The 16,840-nt window shown below is 37.6% G+C and overlaps 1 protein-coding gene across 1 annotated transcript in view; it reads left to right on the top strand.

The window, feature by feature from the left end:
- The window catches only part of LOC140238826 (uncharacterized), a 57,811-nt gene that overhangs the window by 19,559 nt on the left and 21,412 nt on the right, over nt 1-16,840 (top strand). Inside the window, exons 2-5 of the mRNA XM_072318724.1 lie at nt 1,665-1,832; nt 3,877-3,984; nt 9,185-9,232; nt 14,033-14,406. Coding sequence (XP_072174825.1) covers nt 1,665-1,832; nt 3,877-3,984; nt 9,185-9,232; nt 14,033-14,406 — 698 coding nt within the window. The remainder of the gene's footprint in view (nt 1-1,664; nt 1,833-3,876; nt 3,985-9,184; nt 9,233-14,032; nt 14,407-16,840) is intronic.

Raw genomic sequence — 16,840 nt, 5'->3', positions numbered from 1 at the left:
ACAGGGTTTTTGAGAAACGGGAAGAGGGTTCTATGAGAAACAACTGATCACACTATTCCACCAAAAAGTGGTCGAGAAAAACTGCTGAAAACACAAGTTACCGTTTGTTTTATGATCCCAAACTATAATATGATATAGAAAAGGACTTGCTCTTTCAGAAAATATGAAAAACTAAAGATTGGTTTGGTTGACCTATTTCACCTATTTTCAGTCCTCACACAAAATCACTGTGTGCGACTTTTTGTTCATTTTGTGATGCACGGTCACATATATACTAGCCTCATTTCTCATTGGATTTAACTGTATCCTGCGACAGTCGCCATAATATTCGGCATTCTGGCTAAAAAGTAATCCAGATGGGGTATGGGAGACGGGTTCGGGGGTTAGATGTGCTCGATATTGAGTGCTCTAGTTACACCTAAATTTTGGTCTTAGTCAATCAGATTTCTTGCAATTTTTTATTAATTTGATATTCATTTATTTATTTATGTCTAATCTTTTTTTAAGGGTAGCCCCTTCACCAATAAGAAGTGGTCTTCCATGGAGCCCTGAATAATTTTGATGAACATATGTACAATTAATACCAAAACGTATATAAGGAAGATAACAATATACTTCGCAAAACATTTGTACTGTACATTGAAAATAATTTTCAAAATACAGTGTATATCTACATTCAATACAACTAGCCGCCTGTCTCTCAAAAGTATGCTATTCTTCTGGCTACGCCGAGGATCCCGAGAGCATATAAGCACAGAGAAACTTGAAATAATCCTTGCCCAGTAACCTGAGAATGTGGTCAGGTGGTAAAAAGAATGAATTATGCGCTCTTGTGCAACTTAGTTGTCCTACTACAGGTTGTATAGCTGGTGTTTTGGTTGGATTACAGCTCGTTATTCCAAAGGTTCGTTATTCGGAAGGCTCTTTATTCCTAAGATTCGTTATTCCGAAGGTTCATTGTTCCGAATTTTATTTTTGGATTAACTAATCTTCGGAATTACGAACTTTCGGAATAACGCCACAAATTTTCGGATTAACGAACCCTTTTTCATTTTCGGATCAACGAACCTCTAGGTATAGAAAATTTGCGTGTTTCGGATTAACGACCCTTCGGAATAGCAAACCTTTGGAATAATGAACAGCACCCGTTTTGGTCACCCTCCCATGATCCTGCAAAGCTCAAATCAATAAATCACTGGTGCACCTGGTCACTATGTGAATCAAACATATTCTTTGTTTACATGATTTTCATTGCAGAAAAATGAAATATATGTCCAATTTGACTACAGAAAAAAAAGACAAGATAGTGACCAAGTAATCGAGTGAAAGTGCTCTCAAAATGGGGCAAATGATAAGATTTTAATTTTTCATGTGTTGCTGGAAGTGAAACATGTGACAATCACATGATAATGATGATGGTTTTGCCATAAAACTCATTTCTACCACAAGGTATTACTATTTTATTTTGTAAAAGAGATCAAATCAATTCCTTTCACCAAAGAAATGTATTCCAGTTTAGGTAACATCCTCATACAACCCATATTTAATTATCTAATTTTCTCTAGGAACGGAAAGAGTACATCCTCTATGTCCATTATTTTTGTGTATACGCCACATTCTTACCAGAGTATTTGAAATCATTTTCACCCTCTAATGCTACATAGCTGGAAGCAATTCATCATGCGAGAGGACCTGGCATTTCAGCTGCTGCATCAAAGGCCTACGCCAAGAGTATCTGCACCATGCCAAACCTCAAGACTCTTGAGCTAATGGATGTCAAAATAAATGATGATTTTTTTGTTGAACTTGCAGCGTCAGCATCAAGTGCAAGGGTATCTTATTTCATCTTTGCTTGATCCCTTTGCTTTATTGTAGAGGCACCCAAATGTATGTCCAATTTGTCAACAATAAAGGAAAATAAACAACGTTGGTGTTCCTTCAAAGGAGTGAATGTGTTATTAGAATTGAACAAAATGCTACGTAATATTTTTTTTTCATTTTCAGTTAGCAATGATCACAGTTCTGATCACATTACAGATCATGACTTTCAAGCAAAAAAAGTAGTGTAATTTTCAACTTACGTGAAAATCCATAGTTATTCACGCTGTTAATATTTTATTATGTTTCAAGGAATAGGCTTATTCATTGATTTTTCTTTCTACTTGAATGATTACACACTGGCCCGAATTAACGAAGATGGTACAATTGAAACCATGGTCTAAACCATGGACATTTGTATGGAGTGCCAAGTGTCGCGAGGCCTATCTTGTTACTAAATCAGTCACTTTGTTGACGAAATGATCACTCCGTAAGAAAATGATAACATTTCGTCAACGGAAAGAACATTTCGTTGATGAAATGACTGATTCCGTATAAACGAAATAGGCCATGAAACACTTGGCGCTCCATAAAATTGTACATGGTTTAAAGGGTGTGTACAGTTCTGGTCGAGGTGAGGATTTAGCTTTTAACGTTTTGTGAGATATTCAGAAACCACTCTATGAGATGTCAAAGAGCATGCAGTTCTAAGGGATATCAAAAGTTTCTTTGATGAAATTCGGTTTTGAAATGGCTGAGATATCCAAAAACAAGGTGAAACAAAGAGATCCTAATAAAGTTGTGGCATGTCGCCTTTTATTATTAGCACTTTTTTGGATATCTCAGCCATTTGAAAACCAATTTTCATCAAATAAACATTGAATCCTTCTTAAAATTACACGCTCTTTCATATGAAGAGTTTGTTTGCAAAAACCGATAAGTTCATATTTGCCAAATGGAGATATTTGCGATTAAAGGTCAAGAACAATAAAGAGAATAATAAGAAAATGTTTGCTTCTTTTGACCATAACTTCAAAAATATACCGTTATATGTAGTGACCAATATATCATTTAAAAGGTATTATTTTGTACTTTATGACAGAGACCGTACTTCAACATCTTCGAAAGTGGACTTATCGGTTTTTGCAAACGAACTCTTTATATTTCATAAGAGGCTTTTCATTATCTCACTTAGGAATGTTCAAAACATGAATCCCCACCTCAACCAGTACTGTACAGTCCCTTTAAAGTATGGCTTCAATGGTACCAACTTCGTGAATTTAGGCCAAAGATACCTTGAGTAATGAATTGGAGAATCAAGCTTTTATCTTTTTCAATATTGCTAAACATGCAACTCTAATGTTACAGATGACTTAAAGAAAAAAAAAATAATATTAAAAGTTTATGTGCCATCCTCACAAAATCATTATCACATATGTGATTTATATATTTTGTCTGCATTGTATTTCATTTGATTTATTTTTTTTTTTCAAGGGGGTGAGGGGGAGAGTGGAGGGACAATAGTTGAGAAGAATGAGTCATAACCTCTTTCCACATCATGGTCTTACTCTAGCATTTTGTATTGTTTCTCACCCTCCTACACAAAGCCACAATAAATAAGACACTGGAGGTTCTGGCATTTGGCTGCTACACATCAATTGTACACCAAGAGTATCTTTACCATGCTGTATAGCACTATATTATGTATATTTCATTTTGTATATAATTCAATGCAATGGAAAACTGCGATTTATCATAGATTGCCATTCTCATTCTGGCCTGTCATGCAATTTAGGAAGATCCACAAAACCAAAACAATTCATTGGGTCAATCAATGGAGTCAATCAGTAAAAGGACTGTTACTGTTATTTTTTGTTAATATTCTGTTTTGTTTTTTATAGCAAAGGAAATTACCTAAACTTGAATAAAATGTTAGATATGTTTTAGCATCAAGAACTACAAAGTTCCTTCTGAGTGTGTTTTGTAATTATAAGCTTATGGCAGTGACTTCTAGCATTGTTAATACTCAAACGAATATATTTTATTTGCTATCACCAGATTCAGCAATTGATAGTGCACCGAGTTGCAATGTCAGCAAGTGTTCTTCAATCCATTTCATGTCTACCCTGTCTGAATTCCCTTACTGTACGAGTGGTGAAAAATAAGGTAAGTTTAAAAAATGCCACGGAGATATGGAATTTGTTTGGAGACCATGATATATCTGTATGTAAGTTATGTGTGGGATGTATTTTGACTGTAACTAATCCAGCACTGCTTCATAAATACCATGTATATGGGTTCAGTAGGAACAATATTAATTCTCTATTGAAGTAGACCTGTGGGGGAAGATAACTCCATGGCTCAATCTCAGTTTTTCGTATAAAGTTTGCATGAACCAATATTTATGTATCCTGAAAATGCTTGCAAGGGAGGGAGAGAGAAAGAGAGCTTGAAACCACATCTTCCAACGTTTGCCTGCAATATATCAATAATACCCCTTTCAGGTAATCGCGGTTCAATTATCCGCATCCAAATAATGCGGATGAAGTAGTCAAAATCGCGTTCATATAACCCATGAAGTGCGCACTACTTTTACGAGCACCCGTTCATATAATGGTGCGAAGGATGGAGTTATTTGTCATGGTTACGGCGCACGCCTCTATAATGACGTAATGTTTCCGGTGAATATCCTCTCGTGTATGCACACCTCTCGCGCGCTCAAGCTCAGCAATCAGCGGTTGTGCGGGAAATCGAGTGACCTTTGACCGAACTGTGGAATGTTAGTGCGGATAAGTCGTAAAACGCGTTCATGTATTCTCGATCTGATCCTCATGCTGCAATTATGCGCATAATAGCAGCATAAAAATAATGCGCACTTTTCTAGTCCTCTCCCGTTCATGTAATCGAAATTTTACGACTTGTCCTCCTATTATCCGCATCCACGATTACCTGAAAGGGGTATCATTGATGGAAATGTCACTCGGGAAGATGCATCTAGTGTGAATATCTATTCAGTTTGCAATTTACACAACACTGTTGATGGATGAACACATATTTGCTGACTACTAGAGCTCTACTTTTGGTACTACTATGAGTATCTTACCATGGAGAATGAACAAAATGCCAGAAAGTATTTGAAATGTACTTTGTATGCCTCCGTCCGAAGGGTGCCGGAGACGTTTCATGTCATTGTGGATTTTTGTGATTACCTGAAGATGACGCAGAAAGAAATGTAGTTTGTTGTGTAATGTACAGTGTAATAAAAAATCTTCATATTGATATGCTTTGTTGATATACACTCAGCGAGACAGGGTCAAAGGTCACCCTGATCATGTCAAAATTTGCAGAAGTGCTTATTAAGCAATAACTTGATTGTTACACAATGAATTTTATTTAAACTTGCTAAGGAGATGTATGGGTGGTCATTCTACACGAAGGACTAAACAATTTTTGGTGACGGCGCCCTTATTGTTCCGACCTGGCTGCCAATGCACATTTCTTTTGTGTGCTCTATCAGCCACATTTCTTCAAATTTGGCAAAAGGGTGCATTATTGTATCCCCCGAGCAGAGTTCGAAGGATACTATGGATTTGGCCTCGTTCCGCCGCGTGCGATTCCGCCGCAGAGATTATATTTTTCTTGTGAGCGCTCTGCTGCCTGCAGTTCTTCTTCAATCATCTTCAAATTTGGCATGAAAGTGTATTATGGTAAGACAAAGAAGCCTGTTGTTTTTGGTGATGGTGCCCTCGCTTGTTCCGTCTTTATACATGAAAAGGTAAATTTAACAGGGTCTGCTTGTGTGTGCGACGCTGGCCTTGTTTCTTGACCGATTTTTTTTTTTTTTTTTATTTGGTATGTGTATGTATCATAGTCAAATCTATACACCTACACCTATTTGATAATGCTGCCCTCACTGTTCCACCTTTTACAGGGTCAAAGGTCACCCTGATCATGTCAAAATTTGCAGAAGTGCTTGTTTATGCTATAACTTGATTGTTACACAAAGAATTTTATTTAGACTTGCTAAGGAGATGTATGGGTGGTCAGTCTACATGAAGGACACAGCAGTTTTTGGTGACGGTGCCCTCAGTGTTCCGACTTGGATGCCAATGGACATTTCTTGTGTGTGCTCTATCAGCCACATTTCTTAGCAGATTTTCTTTAAATTTGGCGAAAGGTGCATTATAGTGAAATGAAGATGCCTATATTGTTTTTGGTGATGGCGCCCTCGCTTGTTCCGTCTTTATACATGAAAAGGTAAATTTAACAGGGTCTGGTTGTGTGTGCGACACTGGCCTTGTTTCTTGACCGATTTTTTTTTTTTTCAAAATTTGGTATTGTAAATGTATCATAGTCAAATCTATACACCTTTACCTATTTGATAATGCTGCCCTCACTGTTCCACCTTTTACAGGGTCAAAGGTCACCCTGATCATGTTGAAATTTGCAGAAGTGCTTATTTATGCAATACCTTGATTGTTACTCAATGGATTTTATTCAGACTTCCTATGGAAATGTATGGGTGGTCAGTCTACATGAAGGACAAAACAGTTTTTGGTGACGGCGCTCTCAGTGTTCCGACTTGGATGCCGATGGACATTTCTTGTATGTGCTCTATCAGCCACATTTCTTAGCAGATTTTCTTTAAATTAGGCGAAAGAGGTGCATTAAAGTGAAATGAAGATGTCTCTATTGTTTTCAGTTGTGGCGCCCTCGCTTGTTTCGTCTTTATACAGGAAAAGGTAAATTTAACAGGGTCTGCTTGTGCGTGCGACGCTGGCCTTGTTTCTTGACCGATTTTTTTTTTTTTTTTTCAAATTTGGTATGTAAATGTAGTATAGTCAAATCTATACACCATCACCTATTGAAAATGCTGCCCTCACTGTTCCACCTTTACAGGGTCAAAGGTCACCCTGATCATGTCAAAATTTGCAGAAATGCATGCTTATTTAGGCAATAACTTGATTGTTACTGGATTTTACTCAGACTTGATAAAGAGGTGTATGGGTGGTCATTCTACATGAAAGACACAACAGTTTGTGGTCACAACGCCCTCAGTGTTCCGACTTGGAGGCCATGTCACATTTCTTGTATATATGCTGTATAAGCCACATTTCTTGTCGGATTTTATTCAAACTTGCTATGGAGGTGTATGGGGAGTTATTCAAGGTAACAAAAGTTTTTATTTCCAGCGCTCTCATTGTTCAAACTTTTATAGGATGACATGTCATATTCTGTGCATGTGCTATATATACTAGCCTCATTTCTCGTCGGATTTTATCGTATCCTGCGACAGTTGCCATATTATACAACATTCTTGCCTGAAAAGTTATCTAGATGGGGTATGGGACGGGTTCGGCGGATACGTGTACTTGATTGCTCGATTGCTTGAGTGCTCTAGTCTTATTGGCTATCAACCTGGTAGGTTAATACAAAGGGAAACTTTACACATGAGTGAACAGATTCATATTTCGTCCTCTAAGGCAGAAAAGTACAAATTGCAAAAATTGAAATATTAAAATTCATTTCCAAATGCCCTCCAATATAGTAATGAAACCAAAATACCAATTTAACGCAATGAGAGACATGAATGAAGTAGCAGAAATAAGTTTCCGTTCCCTCATTTCTCTTTATATTCTAAAATAAAAACATTGTGAGGATACTGAATTTTTTTATCAATTCAAACTTTAAATGACACAGAGAGTAAGCCGCAAAGGTGAATACTGATAAAATCGACAGAATGTCTTCATTTCACGTTTTAGTTAAAGAATTTAAGAATGCATGAAACAGATTAAGGAACCAAATGTTATTTCATATCTTCTATATCAGGAATAACGCTTCAAATTTGACCTTCTTTGTTACCATTACCTTTTCTCTAATGTCATTTGACTATCGATTTGACAGTAGATTTTTCAATTTCCATCATTGTTTGTTTTTATCTTTGGATGGTATACAGAGACATTATAGAAACCTTAGGTTGAGTTTTCAAAAGTGATTATCAATTTGCATTTCTAATGTGCTGAATTTGTCTGTTGTTCTCATTGTTACATGGACGAGCATACACGCTTGAATAACAACTTGTTCATTTTTGCAATTTTTACTTTTGTGCTTTGGAAGAAAAAAATGAATGTGTTCACTCATGCGGAAAGGTTCCCTATTTATTACTGTACTGGGTTTATAGCCAATTGGAGTACCTTTAACATGATATATAAAACACCACTTTTAGCCAAATAATCCATGAGAAAGATGAACTCGAAAAAGTGTTTACTTTCTTGTTTTGCTGAGTGTACATAAAGATGGGTTCAGATTTGATCTACTATTGTCAAAATTATGCCGCATTTATTCATTATCTTAGTCTTAGCTTTTTACGCCCCATGATGTTGCCAGAGGCATTATGTTTCGGGTTGTCCGTCCGTCCGTAATTAATTTTGTGGACAGCGTAATCTTAATGAAACTTGGCATATGTATGTATGAGTGGGCGAAGATGTGCCTAACATCTTTTGGGTGCATATGGTCAAGGTCAAAAGCTCAAAATTTCACTATTTCTCCCATGTCTATGCAATGCCTGAAGGTATTTTCTTGAAACGTATAGTGTATGCATGAACTACCAAATAAAGATTCTTCAGTTCTGACTTGCAGTGATTATCTAGGAAATATAGGGGTCTTGGGTCAAAGGTCAAGGGTCAAGGTCAACTCAAAATTTCACTGCAGTGTATTTTCCTCTTTTCTATACAATGCTTTAGGGTTTTTGTTGAAACTAAGTGTATGCATGTATTACCCAATAGAGATTCTCTTTAAAGTTTCTTGCCAAAGGGTCAAAGGTCAAGTGAAAGTGCTAAATTTTACTTCTCCCTCAAACTTATAAAAGGGTCAAAAGTCAAAATCCTCAAATCCCCCAATACCTGCACTCTTAGGCAATATAGCAATTCATCCAATTAAATCTAGTTGAAGGAAAGTGAATATTAAACACATTTGTTGCAAACTTGTAATTTTAATATTCTACCAATGATGTAAAACTGTCATCACACATTGTCAAGACATTATACTATAGGCCAATTAGGAGAATCATGCATTATGGCGGAGGCATACCAGTCGCATAGCGACATTTCTAGTTGCTCATACTTTTTCTACTACAATAGTGATTTTAACAAGATGTTTATTTTTTCATTCCACTCGGAAGCTGGACCTTCCTCTCCTCTATTCCTAAGTTTATTTTCCTTCCCCTCCTCCCTCTATCACACAAAGGTTTGTGTTCTGCATTTCCCTCACAAACTCATCTGTTTAATTTATCGGATTTTGCAACATTCTTATGAAATGCTTTAAAGGTAAAACTGTATTTAATTTTAATACTTTAATCTGAATTTAGCTTTCCACGTCGCAGCAAGGAAACACCATGGAGAAAGCTGAAATTGAGGTTTGTTCAGAAAATTGGCACATTCTTTTTAACATTTTTTTTAAATCGATTTCTTAGTGCATGTGTTGACCTAATAATACATTAGAAGCAGGAGAATAGAAAGATTTCTCCAGAAACTTAGCATGATGTACAATATTAGTTTGAAGTCAATTCATACATTTCCGGCACTTTATCCCTTGTCGAGTGATTTACAGACTGAATCTGAGTGATTTACAGACTGAATCTGTAAATCACCTCAGTTGTGTATCCCTTGACAAAAGTAAGGTTCCCCAAAATTTGTGAATTGATGATGAAATGTTGCTGTTCAACATGATACGTCTCTGGAAGATTTTTTCTATTCTTTTGATAGTGATGTTATTTGGCCAACACATAGACTACAAAAACCTATTATGAAGAGTTTGATTGCAAAACGCAATAAATCCTTTTCACTGAATTGAGAAAAATAAGATTTTCTATTTCGAATATTTGTTGAAGAATAAAACCCATGATTTTTTCTTGATTGTTGAGCTCTATGAAAATATCAAAATCACACATTGAGCTAAATTCTAAGTATGCAAGATTTCTGGGAAAATCAATGAATTTGAATGATTTTTTTGTCAAAATGCAGTAATCCATAATATCCTTTTATTGCAAAACGCAATAAATCTAACCTGTCCATTATGCAAGTGTATTTTTTTTTCAATTAACACTTTGGAGTTGTTTGGGGCAGCAGGTAGATCAAAAGCACACAGAAACACACACATGCAAACACACACATACACACATGCGCATACACGTATGCGCACACACACATGCGCACACACACATACACAAACACACGCACGCATGCATAGTGCAGATTGCGGGCATGAAGAAAGACTAGGTTTTCGAACACATTCATTGCAATCTTTCTCTCCCATGCACGCGCACGCACGCACATGCATACACACACAAAAACACACACACTTGACAATTGAGAATGAGGGCAAAGGAGCAAAGGTTTACACACATGTAAAACAGCACTGTGCACTGCACACTCGTGTTTTACCGTCTCTTGCCCACAGGCGCGCGTGCGCGCGCACACACACACACACACATATATGCGTACTCATGTACGTACACGCATATATACACACATACGCACAATGAATGTCGCATTCGCTTGAGTCTTTCTCGCTCATGATTTTCCTTGCAGGTTCCACGTTTTCGTGGGTTTCTCTAGGGGACACCAGTTCCACTGGCTCTTCTAAGTCGTGGAAATTCATATTTCTGTCCGATCCTTAAGCCTTAATTTAGGCTTAGCTTTAGGTCTAAACTAACTAGTACAGTTACGACGAGTGTGACAAATTAGCACCAACAAGGTTACTTTAAAGTAGACAGCTCAGCTTTAGGCGCAGCTAGCTATACGTGACCACCAAACTAAAAGACGTGGAATGCGTGTCCCCATTCCGAATATACACGAGACCGTGGGCCCAGTTTATTAATAAGCACAATTGTGCTGCGTCGCCATCTTGCTTGGGCAATGTTAGTCTGGTTTAGTCTGGTTTCCAGACCCTTTGCCTCTTGGACATCGCGGCGACGAATGTTGCTACCCCGCGAGGAAGTCGCCGTCTTTACCGAAGGCAAAGGCGCCGGACAAACTCATCTAAACTTACTCCAGTTTTCGAAGTTGAGGACGTCAGTATCCTGTATAGCGAAAGAGTAAGAGCAGAGGGTCTTGAAGCCAGACTAGGTCAACGTTTGCATTGGCGCTGTGTGTAGGCTGTGCGGCGGCTATGCGGAGGGCTCAAATTAGTTCTTCAAACATGTTTGACTCCTTTTTTTTTTTTGTAATTTCTGGATTGCTTTATTAAATCAAGAATAACATATACGGTGCATGAATTAAGTTTTTCATTTAATGAATGCTTAAATTTAGGCATAATACCCGCTAATAGCAGGGAGGTCACATGAGACTCCCCTCCCTGCCAGTAGTTAGGCCTAGGCCTAGTGCTTCAGTTGCTTAGCAAAAGCAGGCCACTTGCGTCTGTCTTATTGTTTCTATCAGCAATGCTGGATCCAGAGCGGTGCACCGGGCGTGCGCCCCTCTTTATTTGTTGTTAAAACAAAAGAAATACAGAGAAAAAATGGGATGAAACCCTGAAGTAGCACAAGAAATATTGTTTGTGCCCCCCCTTACAGAATTCCTGGACCTCCCCCCCCCCCCTCCGTATCAGTGCTTCCACTTTTCAAAGTCAATCCTCCTGAAATGAATACCATGGTACCAAATGTTACCATGGCAACACGTTAAACAATGGTGAAATATGAAGTTTGCGCATGTCTGTAGAGTGAGACTCACTCATTTTGGTCCTTTCTCACTCTAAAACTTTATTTCATTTGCATGCATTTCGATTGATCTCACTCATTTTGACTCCTAAATTATAGCATTGGCCTATGGGAGTCTCACTCTCAACTAGTTTCCAATGTTGGCAGCCCTGGTGATTGGATCTGCCAAATTTCAATGTGAATGCTCAAAGACTGAGGGAGTTAACTGAATCCACTATATTTTCGTATTTTCATTCAAAATATGCCGTTCTCGTGGCAATTGATCAGCAATGACTGGCATTAGAGTATTCTAATATGCAAGTATGCAAATCTATGTACCATTTTGTGCTAAATTTCAAGCTAAATGCTTAAAAACTGAAGGAGTTACGTCAGTCCATTCATTTTTGTCATTGCCATGGCAACGCCCATAATGAAAAAGGTGTCTTGCATATCTGCCTGTCAATAGCGGTCACACATGCCAAATTTGGAGTTGATTACTCAAGAAAATGAAAAATTATAGTCGGTCCACAAGTTTTTGCGAAAATTTGCTGTTGCCATGACAACGCATTATGCGATATTACAAAAAAAAAAGGCATCTCGCACATCTATCTTTGATAGCGGACACACATGCCAATTTTAGGGCCAATTGTTAAAAAAAAAAATGAGAGAGTACTTCACAGTAGTTGGATCTACAAGATTTTGCAACGGACCGACCGAAAGCTTGAGCGTGTACTCCGTGAAAAATTACCCTAGCAAAATGGTGGTGGTCACGTGAGGTAAACCAGTTTTGGTGGCTGCGTTTTTCCGGAGTGAACACGCATTCCACTGTGTTTCTAGTTCGGTGGCAGTGACGCGTAGCGTGACTGCTTGGGGGTCGCCATGTTGGACAAACCGAGGACCCTGATTGGCCGGATGGATGTATCGCGTTTTGCGGTGAAAGAGCGGTGGCGCTTATTGCATTTTGCGATAAAAGTGACTTTTTTTAATACTAAAAACTAAGGTATGATTGGAATTGCAAAAAAAAAAATAATAATAATAATAATTATGCAGTTATATTCTTACGTCCATGAACAACAGATTGATAGCAACATCTACAAAAACAATATATTGGCGCTTATTGTGATTTGCAATCAATTTCTTATATAGATATGTATATATATAGCAATAATGAATTTTCACTATGAAAATTCATTTGCACTGCCATCCCTGATGAAGAGGAAGGATCCTTGAAAACTCGGATTATTCATTAAAATCAAGATTGGCATTTAATGCATTCCTCTGTTGTGACATTCTTATTGCTATTTCTAGTACTGCCAATACGCGGAGCAACTACAATATATATATATATATATATATATATAATATTTATATGAATATTCTGTCTGGTTTTTAGCTCACCTGAGCCGATCGAGAGTCTAAGAGCCGAGGGCCTAAATTGTAATATTTTCTTGAAAACCCCTTTATGAATTTTCACTAAACTTGGCAGGTAGCATCTCTAGGGGGGATAGAATCTCAATTCCATCAAATGGGCACCATGCCCTACCTGGGGGGCCTCCGGCGTTCCAACCCACCACCTCCCCCCCCCCCCCCCCCCCCCCCCCCCCCCGTAAGGAATCCTTAAAGATTTTATCTAGAACCAGAAGTGATTGAGCTAAGTTAATACAATGAGTCAGTATATTGATGACTGTTGCTTCAAGATTGTTCATGGCAGAATCAGCGGTGCCCCTTCCCCCCTTGGGACACCCCCCTTCTTTGACCCAAGGGAGTGGGGAGGAATGGGTCCCCTGATGAATATTCACCAAACTTGACAGTTTGTTCAACAGGCACTATGCTCCCTTCGAGGACCTGAGGGGGCCTAATATTTACAATTCTTCTCTAGAACCAGAATTGATAAAGTGAAGTTACTTTGTGTTTGTACATTAAAGACTGTAGTTCCAAGTATGTTCATTGCAGTGCCCCCCCCCCAAAAAAAAAAAAAAATAAGCGGGGGGGGGGGGGGGCGGCAAATGCACCTCCGATATTAAGGAATGTTAAATAATATTGTTCTCTACAATCAAAAGTGATAGGGCTTTAAGTCTCTTTTTTTCAAAACTGCATAGTCCAACATTCTATAAAGTACCGTGTAACTTGCAGGTATTTTACTAGTGTGATGTAATATGCAAATCACCATGCCCCAAGCTCTCAAAGCTACCCTACCACATGTTTCCAATGTTCTCAAGTAAGAGTCTGCCAGAATGCATGGAAGGTGAACTTGCGATACTCAGGTGAGCGTGAGACTCATGAGTCTCTTGTTAATTCATACTTTACAGTGAAGTGACAACATTTGTGACTACAATTCAATGACATGAAAATAAATTGTGTTAAGTAGGTAGCAACTTGTAACATGACCTACAGTATGACTGGTACTGTGATGAGTCTGACCGTTCTTGAAATAAACATTCTTGGAACATTCTTAAAGTAGAAAATGGAATAAAATTTGAATTGAATTGAATTGTCATCTCTTTGTTGCTCTCTTTACAGAGTGGTCTTGTGAGGAGTCCAATTGTCCATCTTTGTGTAGACGACATATCCTTCCCACTTCTCTGGCAGTTAAATGTGGCCTCCATGTGCCCCAAAGTGAAAAAGGTCTCTTTTTGGATGAAGGATCCCCAGTCTTCTTCTTCGGACATTGACAAGGCGTGGCCACTCTATTCTCACAATGTGGAGCTTGACCTACCGGGCCACTTCTTTTTAATTTCAAATGACGGTCAATTTTTCCCGTCCTCAGCCTGCAAGTCCTTACTTGCACCTCGTACAGTAACCAGCTTATCTGTTACGGATAAGAAATTGGGCAATGAAAATACCAAGAAGTTCATCAGGATTTTAAGATCTTACCCTCATCTCAAGAATATATCGTGAGTTGACATGAAGCCAACTATCTAAATACTTCTTTCATCTTTAACCCTAACTGGGGGGGGGGGGGCCTCCGAGCCCCCCTCTCAACGTTCCGCGCGATGTATCGCAATCGCAAAAAGCTATCGCCGCGACGTTTCATGACTTTTTTTCTTTCGAGTCTCCCGCAACTTTTGACACCAAATTTGCGACGCACGGGCGCGCGGTTCCGAAGTTACGCATAAATATGTACATGCATGTCAGACCAAAAATTGCTCAAAAACGTGAATTCGTGTACAATTTCAATGCAAACTGTACTTGCAGGCAAATTTCATAAAAGCATGATTATTTTGGTGTTTTATTGATTAAAATCAATGAATAACATATTTTCTTGTTTGGAGCGATGTCGCGAACAAATTTAATCGAAAAAACAATGAAAAACATAAAGTCGAAAAACAAAGAAATACATAAGAAATTCAAAAAACAATAAAATACTTAAGAATTTTTTCTGATATCACAATTTTTTTCATTACATTTGCTAAGGACACTAAAAAGAATATTTACACAAAAAATGTGCCTGTTTTGAGCATTTTTTTGTGATTTATGCCAAATAGTCTGATTTCATGCATCATTATGCATAAATTAGCATAATTTAGCATAAATGATATTTTTTTTGAAAAATCAACTTCATGGTATTTTAGATTACATCATAGGCAATGTGTGTGCCAATTTTCGTCGCGATCGCGTAGTCGACAGCCGAGATCTGGAGGGGGGGCCTGGTCAGTTTGTATGGGAGATCTCTTTAACACCTTTCATATCTGATTTCTAAAAAAAAATGCATAATAGTAGGCCAGCCAAGACGATTTTTTTTTACTTTGGACGGCAAAATTTGTTAATGCAAAGTTTTCCAGCTGAAAGTCTTGCAAAAATACTCAAGTTTAGCGTACGGCCGGATGTCAAGCGCGTTTTTGCCGAAAAATGTCTTTTTTAGCACAAAATTTGAAAGAGTGTCAAAAATCATGATTTTTATTTTTTTACCGAAATAAGTAATGGTTGATAAGTACCTTTCAAACTAGAAATGTGTTATCTTCCATTTCAAGTTTGGAACCTGACTAATATGCATTTGAATGTAGAATTTTTACACGCACACATATGGCGCAATGAAACATAAAAACTTGATTTACTCAAAATTGTACTTTGTAAAATCTACCAATATTTCAGAGTTTTTTTAAACTACCTAAATCAATCTATTCTAAAGTTTCTATTTTTCCGAAATATAATATATATTCTGACATCTTATGCAGCAAAGAAATTACAAGATAAGGCAACGATAACTCGTTTTATGTTATCCTAAATGGGACAATGTATTTTTACCGGACGCGCATTTTGAATGAAAAATCGAATGTATAGCGTAAGCCCATTACTGTACATGGTATAGTGCGTGTAGGTATTTATCTTACATAATTGGCGAAGTCAATGGACAGGTTGGATAGCTGACTGCAAAACCCTTTGTGGCACCTTGATATGACTGAAATGTGCTTCTTTCCCCCCCCCCCCCCCAAAAAAAAAAAAAATGAATAAATAAATAAATAAATAAAATAAAATCAGTAGTGTTGTTACCATGGCAACTGATCATCATTAGGTCACTTCCTGAAAATTTCAAATATTCATGATTGTAAAACGTACGAAAGTGTTGAAACATTTTGTGTGTGTGTGAAAAATGTATCAATCTAACTAATCTATGTTTAACAATGAAACGTAAGAGTTATATATAAATTGTTTACTATGTTCGGAAATGGTTGTCATGGAAACCGTGATAACAAATGACGTGTTACTGGGAAAAATTACGATACCAAATCTCCCATCCTGCACACTCGCCCCTTCCCCCGAGAATGCTTTGGAATTCATAATGCTATATAGTTTGCATTCTCAGGCCCTGAAACGGAGCCCTGCAAGGGATAGGCACGAAATCACTTTTACTTTTGTAATGTTCTAAGGCGAGGTGTTTGCATTTCATTTTGATTTATTCTCCTGCAGAAGACTACTTATACTAAATGTTTCTTTTATGATAGTTGATTGTTTACATGAATGTTGTTTGGAACGCACACTTAGTCGGCGACATAAAAATGTTACTATGTATCCCGGATTTGTGTGAAAAAGTAAGGCAAATGTCACCCTCAAAAGAGAAAACAAGAAGTAAAAAGGAAGTAGAAGTGAAATGCATACAATGCAATAACAGCCTCATTTCCCCTTCCCATCATTAAGTCGGTTATATCATCGAGTCTATATTGCAGATTATATTAATCCTTGGCCAAGTTCTATGTCCTTGGAGCAGACATGTAACAACTTGTTTGTTTGCAATTCGATTTTTTTTCTATATTATCACAAATTTGTGAAAAAAAAATCATTTCAGTTATCACCAACACTCTAAATTCCCAGTCAACCAACAAAACTTAC

This window comes from Diadema setosum, chromosome 15 (genome assembly GCF_964275005.1).
Source record: "Diadema setosum chromosome 15, eeDiaSeto1, whole genome shotgun sequence".
NCBI lineage: Eukaryota > Metazoa > Echinodermata > Echinoidea > Diadematoida > Diadematidae > Diadema > Diadema setosum.
Note: the sequence above shows the minus strand (reverse complement) of the source record. Positions and strands in the feature narration are given on the sequence as shown.